Source organism: Nestor notabilis, unplaced genomic scaffold (assembly GCF_000696875.1).
Source record: "Nestor notabilis isolate BGI_N333 unplaced genomic scaffold, ASM69687v1 scaffold11693, whole genome shotgun sequence".
Lineage (NCBI taxonomy): Eukaryota > Metazoa > Chordata > Aves > Psittaciformes > Psittacidae > Nestor > Nestor notabilis.
In genome coordinates this window covers 22,613-31,407 of record NW_009923323.1, presented here as the reverse complement: position 1 = coordinate 31,407, position 8,795 = coordinate 22,613, and the positions used below count along the sequence as shown (strand labels likewise).

Here is an 8,795-nt window from a genome sequence, read left to right as displayed (position 1 = left end):
ATCACAGGTGTATTCATGGCAAATGCAAGGTGACCCTCTTCCACTTGCAGGCCAAGAAAAGGCTCTACAGGGCTAAAAGCACACGCACATGCAGTTGCCAAAGCTCATTTGATGCACAGGAGTTTCGGTTGTTCAGGTCTGGGTTTTTTTAAGCATGCATTAACTCAATGAGGTGCCCAAGTCCAAATACATGAAAATGAAATACCTCAACTGTGCTGACACAATGTGTATAAATTAGCCCACTGTAAACTACAAAGTGTAGTTTCAGGTCTAGAAGCAGTACTGCAAATGCTAGCAAGTTCATCATGAAGTTCTGATTCATATTTACTAGCAGTAAGTTATTAAAACAGGGAATAGAACTTAAGATGAACTTATATGTGAAGGTCCTTTTAATGGTTCTGATACACCTCTCCATGAAGTCAGTGAAATGCTGCCTAGTGACTGCAAAGAAAGGTGGATCAGGCCCAAAATGAAATATACTACAATGTCTCAAAGCATGTGTCAAAGTCCGTATCCATTCGACAAACCAGTTAATGCCTGCTTACATGGTAGGACTCCATCACCAAGATCAAGTTCTGCTATACTGTTTGACAAGAGAACAAGTTTCAGGTACTTAGTAAAAGCTAAACACATTCAGCCCATAAAAATCACCACTTCTACTCTTACTCCCACATCCAGGTAAAGAGGTCAGAATGAGAACTGCAGTGTACTGAGTTCAGGGAAGCTAAACAATTTGCTGCCTCCTGAAAGGAAAAAGGCCCACTGTTCTGTAAGTTACCACCTTCCTAACCCAGGGAAGCATCATCCTCCTACTTACCTGTCCTCAGTTCTAGCAATGGCTGCACTTCTTAGCAGCTGATTTACTCACTAGCTCAGCAAAGTAAGTTTACTTTTTTTTTTTTTTGGACAGTCAGGAAACTGAATTGTGGACCTTCATGTAAGGGTCCAAAAGAGATAATTTCAAGCACTGACCAAGGATCAGTGGCTGCAACTCTAAATATCTAAATGTGAAACAGAGGTATGCACTATCTTTACAAAGTGAACTCTATATAGATAGGGTTTGGCCAGGGGGAGGGAAGAGTCTGTGTACTCAATAACAGAGGATGAATTCTAAAATGTACAATCGTGACTATGATCTTCCAAGTGTTGTTTTAGATTATTCCCATTAATGCACCTTCAAGATGCATGTAAATGGTGTAGTAAAATAATTCTTTCCAACCACACTGGCTGGTTGTTTGGTTTGAGGGTGTTGGTTTGTTGGGTTTTTTGTTTTGGTTTTTTTTTTTTTTACTCTCCAACAATGCTACCTCATCAAAAGATTCTCAGTTAATTTGACATCTTTTTTGTCATGTTGACAAGCATTATTTCAGTGTCACATTTTAAAAACGTCTTCTTTTAATGAATTCTACATTATCAGTTCTGTTTGTTTCCCAGAAATGACAATGAGACAATGATTCAGTATCAAAATCATTTCACTCAATCCTTTTGAGTACCAATGTAATATGCTTTTTCTTTCAGCCTTAGTTGGTCCAAGACTCACTGAAAAACCTTACTAACCAGTAACAGATCTTTAATCAGTTGTAAGTACTTCTATTATCTTTATCTGCCTCTTTAAAAGGTTTGCCTTTAGTAACTGGTTTCTAGAATCCTGATTATTGTTGAAATAAATGTATCATATGATAGATAAAACCACAATGTTTTTCTCAACCATAGAACAGGAGTACTTCAACAGTCCTCTTGCAAATAAAGATGATGTTAAACAACAGCTATTAATGATGCAGATTTTAAATTCAGCAGGTGTCATTTGCATCCAAAATATCTGGCTAAAGCCTATGGAGGGGTCTAATATTTTTCAGTACATCTCGGAAAACTGAGGACTGAAGGAAAAATAAGTTTGGAAACACTGCAAAGCTTTTTGGATGTTAGGAGAAATGGACATTTTGTAGACAAGACAGTTTAACAAGACTCTGTTGTACAAGTACACACCAGGTAAATACATAAAACACACACAACTGAGACCCCCTGAAATTAGCAATTACTGATTTGTCTTTATTTGGTACATACTGAAGATGCTACTATTTAGTAAGCAAACTCCGATTTTACAGTCAGTTCTTAACCCCGGCTTACCACTGTGTGCTTTTCCACCCCACTTCACCCTTGTTTTCAACCACTTTTACAGTGAAGATTGTAAGGAAAAACTGTCCTCATCTCCCCACAGATCAAAGTGTTTCTGTGTTTCACAACTTCAGCTTTGCCAGTGTTGAAAAACATAAAATCACACAGTGATTCAGTTATGTTCTTACTATTTGAACTATAACTGGTAAACTGAGACTTTGTTCAGCATTAGTGATTATGGCTTCTCTTCCAAAATACTCCAGCACAGCTACATGTTCTTGGCTGCTGGTCACAGATTTCTTTTTATGTCTTTCTCCTCATGCTGCTGCACTGGTTATTACCTCTAGCACAATACTGCCCACAATATCACTGTTTTTTATATTGTCAGCTTTGTATTTGAGGCCTAAATTCATTTCCTGGATGAGATTATCTTGAGGGTCTTCACTGAAGACGTTAGTATCTCAAAACTATGATCATTTACGTTTCAGTGTTAATTATGGGGACAAGAAAATCAGCACCCTTTGTATCTTTCAGATTTTTTTTCCTAATCTCCTCCGCAGGAGCATGCTTCATTATATACCCAGTGCATCTTTACAGGCAGAAGTTTGCTTTCATTGCACTTAATGCAAGGAATGTTTGCTGGACATTTATTTTGGTACCCCTGCCAATCTGGGAGGATTCTTTCCCTCCTGAAACTTGAAGCGCCTGCTTTGTACTGTTGACTCAATTGGTTTTTTGGGGGGAGAGGAACACATATACTGTATGAGGAAGCTAATGCAGGCTAAAATTCAGGTTACAGTAACCTAGCATTAAAAAACTGTATTTTAAATCTTGCCCTGGTTAATGCACAGGGCCACAAATAGCTTACAAAAAACAACTGGTGGGATGGGAGAAAGCAGGGAGGAAGAATGGAATTAAGCTGCCTCACGCCAAAAAAAAAAATGGTGTAACAACAGACTGAGAATTTGTAAGTTTCTCATTTCACCCCCATCTGCAAATTTCCAGCTTAAACAAGTTCTATGAGTCAATCCACGAATGCCTATGTGGTTCATTCATTGCTGGTACATCTACCAAGCCTTGCCTTGAAATAGGAAACAATGCAACCAGATCCTTCACATGCATTTGCAGGCCAGGCACTGCCACCTCTACGGTACCTTTCCAGAATCAAAGAATTGAGAAATTTACCACAGTCTATCAGGATTTGAGCAGAGACTTAGATCAGCAGTTCAACAGTCGTAACTATGGAATTATTTCACAACTTCACATTAAATGGGATTGACAGATGTATTTTTAGCAGCTTTTGTAGTTTCTCTCTCACCTATTTTTTCCAGAAGTATTTTTAACAACTTTTCGGAATGACTGATTTGCTGAGGATCTTGTAGACATAGTTCTAGGAGAAGCACGAACAAAAGTAGATGGTGGCGTCTTAGGGATCTTCTTTACTAAATGAGTCACCCACTTCTTCTGTTCATCTTGACAGGATGCCAGTAACAGCAAGTCTCTTGCTGAAGTTACATCATAACTCACTGTGAGTAAAAGGAGGAAGACAATTCCATGAAAACTAGGAATCATTATCAAAACAAGAATTATGACATACCAGGTGTGCCACTGGAAAGAACAACAGCACCTTTATACATACTTGTTTTGGATTTGTTTATCCATTTTATTTTCAAGAAATAGCAGGGGAAATTATGTATATAGTTTCCTTCAATATTTGTCACTCTGCGTTAAGATTCTTGAGTCTAACACTGATATTCAAGAAATGAGAAAACTTACACTAACTGTAGTCTTAATATGCTGAAAAGTTGTGTGGGTACCTTAGGGTGAGTTCCAGAGTAGAACCCCAAAGCCTCCACTCCAGAGGAGCACAGAGGAAACTTCTACCTGTGAAGTGGCTCATGAACCACTCTTTGAGGTGTTGACACAGCTTGGTGATGTGGCCCCTGCATTGTCCCTTGTGTGGGCCATGTGTAAGTACAGAGAGAATGCTCTGGGGACCAAGGAGCTGCCCAGGCCTTCGGCACAAATATCTGGGGACTCTTGTGCTCTCAGGGCCTCAGCAGAGCCATGTCACTCACACCACCAAAGGCCTGCCTACAGAGGCTTCCCAAAGGTGCCTGCTCATACGCATTGTTAACACTCTTATTTTAATAGCACCTTTCACATCTAAAATTATACAGCTAAGGCGTAGAAAACATTTAAGCTCAAGTGTTTTTATCTGCCTCCAACAGTTTAGTAGGTTTAGCTAAACTATGCAGAGAATAGAGAGCTCAAAAACCCACGAGTATGTAATATATACCTTGTATTGCCATATACCTTACTCATACCTTTGCATGGTGCAATTAATTCCTCTTTTTTATCCAAGTGGTCTCTGTGGCACTTCACGTGGCATCTTCGACATTCTAGGGCAGCAGGGGGTTTAAAGACATGCCAAAGGGGTTTGGCACAGGCCTCACAGTTGGCTGGGAAGTGGTATAACGTTGGAATAAATTCATGGCCTTTGTGATTCAGAAAATTTGTCTTCTCTGCCGGCTGTACTGGTTCTACCTCCAACTCCTTCCTGCATTCCCCCTCATTAGCATAGAGAATCTGAAAAAGAAGACTGATGTGTTACTGCTGAAGCTCTATGTATTTTCATACACTTCTCAAAGAAGCTGCCAAACTTTTCCAAGAGAGTTAAATGGAAATGAGAGTACGCTGCTTTTTACCTGGAATATTTTAGGAATTTCTTCAGTTTCAGCTCTATATACATCTCCTTGAGTTACAGGCCGGACATGGAACAGCTTACTAGGTTAAAAGAAACATGAATCAGAAAATGCTGAAAGGCGAGCTATGTTTTTAAAACAGTTATCAAAGTGCTTTTTAGTTCTTACAGACCTTGTTTATGTAAGCATCACTACAGACTTCAGGCTATAATGTGATTTTAAATTAATTCATAAACAATATAGATCTTGTTTACCCAAGTAAGACCAAAATACCTTAGCATTTTTATCTTACAGTGGGTTCAAGATCCATTGTGGCAAATTTACATGTGAAAAAGACTTTCAAAATTCTTCCTCAGAACACTGGGAAGTCTGATTATTGCTAGAAAAGCTTACTGATAACCCTGTATGATAACCATATAAAGTACAGTACTACTCACTAATTTATTTGGTTTTACTAAATCATGTTATCAGTTGATAAACAATCAATGCCAGAGCACCACAAAAAGGCAATCTGGGGCACCAGCTGTTGAAAATGCCATAAAAATTTGAACAAACATCATTTTATACAGGGTCAAGACTAAGTCCATCTATCCCAACATCCTGTTTTCAACACTTGCTGTAACAGATGTTTATGAAAAGAGAGCAAGAAACAGCTCAAAGAGAAAATAACTCTTTTCCTGGTTACAAGCAATTGGCAGCTTAAGCACTTCCTGAGTCTGAGATTCCTTCCAGACCACTGTATTTGTTAGTCACCGATAGACCTATTCATGAAGTTTAAAACCTTTTTTCAATTACTACTCTACCAGGTTCCATAATGTCAATCAGCTGTTCAAACATGACAGTCATGTATCAGCAATGGCCTTCACTGATAACTGACACAGTTTTCCTCATGTATAACCAATGTAAAGGGATCACAATTCATTTATTTTGTCAGTTTAGACAGAAACCATCTGGAAAAGCTAGAAATCAAGCTTTGGGCTGATCAGCACTGATCCTTTCTCAGCCAGCAAGAAAAAGGTATGAGGCAAGGGCATGAGACCTGAAATCAGTTGAAGCAACTGGAAACACCTGACCTTATACTGAATCATAACAAGAGATAGGTCCCACACTGTCTCTGACCCTCCTCTGTCATAAGAAGACGAGGCTTTTCCTTTCTGTAAATTCAGACCAGTGACAACAGACAGTGCCACACTATTGTGTATGTACCTTCTTCTCCAACTTTTAGCAACAGCAGGACAAAGAAAAAGTACTATCTTCTGTTAACAGCACCCAAAATGCAGTTAAACAGATGTTTTCGTACTAGTACGGGAAATTAAAAATCAGTTACGGAATTTTGATTCCAAGCTTCTAGATTTGTTATGAATTCTCACACACACTGCTTTTTTCCCAATTTGTATCCAAAACTAACAGGAACTTTACTTACTCTATATCTAGTACCATGGATGGATTAGACTGGTCCTTGTCCTTTTCATCATTGTAGAACAGTATCTTTTTACTGCTCACCACAACATACTAGGGAAAGAAAGGATAAAACCAAATTAAAATTGCACTGTGAGTTTCAAAGTGGGAATGGACTGCAAGCCGCAATTCCAATAGAATTCCCAAATGCTGAGTATGCCTGCATTGTCTAACCCCCAACCCCAAAAAGCCCAAGGATGCTGTCCTCAACCACAGACATCCTTCCAGGGCTGCTCACAATCACACAGAATTACACACATTTGTTCATATGACAGGAAAACCAAAGCAAGCTGCTCAGAAAGTTTTGTAACCCATCAGCCAGTTAAGATAGACCACCTCTAACCTAAGCATTTCCCAGTGAGTCCAAGACTGTAGAATTCTCTACTCTGCTGCCAAGGTGCACAAATAGCTTATTTTCAGTAACAGGATTATAAAGAAGCTTACTCAAAGGACAAAAGGTATTTTTAATGGTTCCAAAGTGACCATGGTAAAGCATTTTCTCAGCCACCTGTCATAAATTTTCACAGTGTTACTACTACAGATTTCACACTGAACTTGAATTTTCTTGTTGGCTTTTTTTTTCCTTCAGTAATGTATACACACTAAATTACTCTAATTACTTTGCTTCTTAAATGTAAGCTGTAAAACCATTCACTGTATGCCTACAGAAATTCCCAAGGGAGTTGAGGAAGAAAAAAACCCTCCATTTTTACCTGTTTCTTCCAGCCATGCCGCTTTATATTTCCTTTGTTGGGTATTGAAAGCCAACCTTCAAGTCTTGATTCTGGTTTTAAAAAAAGGCATATTAAATGATGTTATGCATTTATAATAACAAAGCAGAACAGCACAAAAGCAAACTATTACTAGAAAGGAAGACGTACTACATGCAGAAATAGGCAATTACCTATTCAGCAAAGCAGAATAAAAAGCACAGCTAAATAAAATGAAGATATAAGCATTTACTTCATGCTTCATCGCAAGCTAACGTATGATGATACAGTTACTGCAAAATAAAGTGAAGCTGTTTTCCTTGATGCCAAGAGCTAACACTGTATGTAAACAGTTTGCAAAGAGCCAGGCAGTAAAGACTTCGCTTCAAAAACGTGTTACTGCTTAAAAGGAGGATGATTAAGAGATTTGCAATATAAACACAATTTAACATTTGGAGAGGCTACATGAAAGTACTCAGCAGGAAGATGCAGCAAGTAAAACAAATCAGATCCACATTTTCCAAGGAATACAAAAAAAAGGAAGACGCACAAGAGCAAGCAAAGCTACACGGGTGTCCCGTTACTCACAGAAGGTAAGCATAGGAGATAAATAAATAAGGAGTGCAGGAAGAATCAACTAGATATAAAGAATAAGAGACAAGTGTTTTACTCAAACTGTCAGTGGACAATTTCCCAAAGAGTAATGTAATAACGTATTTTCCTACCATAAAACTACTGAAATAATTTAACAATGATACAAAGAAGCATCACGAGAAAATTAGCATCCTGCCTAATACAACTCAGTAGTTCAACAGCTCTCCAGCTAACTGATACTGGGGCTTGAGAGAGATTTTAAAGTTACGAAACCAGGTAATAGCAGTGAAAAGCTATTATGATTCCTTCAATCTGAAATTACATGGTAAAGAGTCTCACAATTTTGTAAATGTGACAGTGCAGGAATCAGATTTTTACTCCGTAGTTATAAAATTTCACAATTGAGAAGAAACTTGCACATTTATAAGAAATAATTGGAACTGTATGATCTTTCAGGCCCCTTCCAGCCCAACCCATTCTGTGCTTCTGTGGATACACCTTTACAATAAACTGAACTGGCAGCACTAATAAGTTCAAAAACATTAAGTTAAAATTTCCCAAAACATCCTCCACAAATACGTATGTAAGAAGGAACTCCTGGTCCCTTTTATACTTCAGAGAGGTGTATCACAGCAAGCTCAGAAAATACATCCAAATATACACTTTAAGATATTGTCCATATACTTTGTTTTGTAAAATTACAAAAAGCCTAGCCTTGTGTAAGGCATTAAAATTAGGCATAAAAAACTTGTTCCAGCATTACCCTTACAGGATTCAGTATTTAGAAGCAGACTACACTTAAAAACACAGAATAATTTCCTAACATTTCTCCACAGAAGGTAACTACAAAATACTGGGGGACCACTGAACTACTGAAATTCTCATTGGAAGAAAGGCAGCTTAGCAGAACTCATTCCAGAAAGAAAACTTCCTGGAAAAATGAAGGAAATTTGTGTTTCCCTGCCTCTCATATCTGTGTAAGAACAGTGGGGAGTGGGGGTTTCACCCCCCAGGCCCTTCCCCAGTTCTTGATATTCAGTAGCTTTGGAAAAGGAAACCTATTTCCTTCACAGCATCACAAATGATGCTTACCCTATTTTGAATACTTTGAATAGCTCTTACATCAAGAAAGGTTCTTCAGTTTTTAGAAATGTTAGACATATCCCAAAACTCAAGTACTCCATTGCAAAAGAACTGATTAATAGCTAATAAA

General features: G+C 38.2%; 1 protein-coding gene across 1 annotated transcript in view; it reads right to left on the bottom strand.

Moving 5' to 3' along the window:
- Positions 1-501: 501 nt before the first annotated feature.
- Positions 502-8,795, bottom strand: part of LOC104403821 (rho-associated protein kinase 1-like) — a 29,663-nt gene continuing 21,369 nt past the window's right edge. The window contains exons 14-19 of the mRNA XM_010012078.1: positions 6,992-7,062; positions 6,244-6,332; positions 4,824-4,902; positions 4,443-4,704; positions 3,434-3,641; positions 502-583 (exon numbers count right to left, since the gene is read on the bottom strand). Coding sequence (XP_010010380.1) covers positions 502-583; positions 3,434-3,641; positions 4,443-4,704; positions 4,824-4,902; positions 6,244-6,332; positions 6,992-7,062 — 791 coding nt within the window. The remainder of the gene's footprint in view (positions 584-3,433; positions 3,642-4,442; positions 4,705-4,823; positions 4,903-6,243; positions 6,333-6,991; positions 7,063-8,795) is intronic.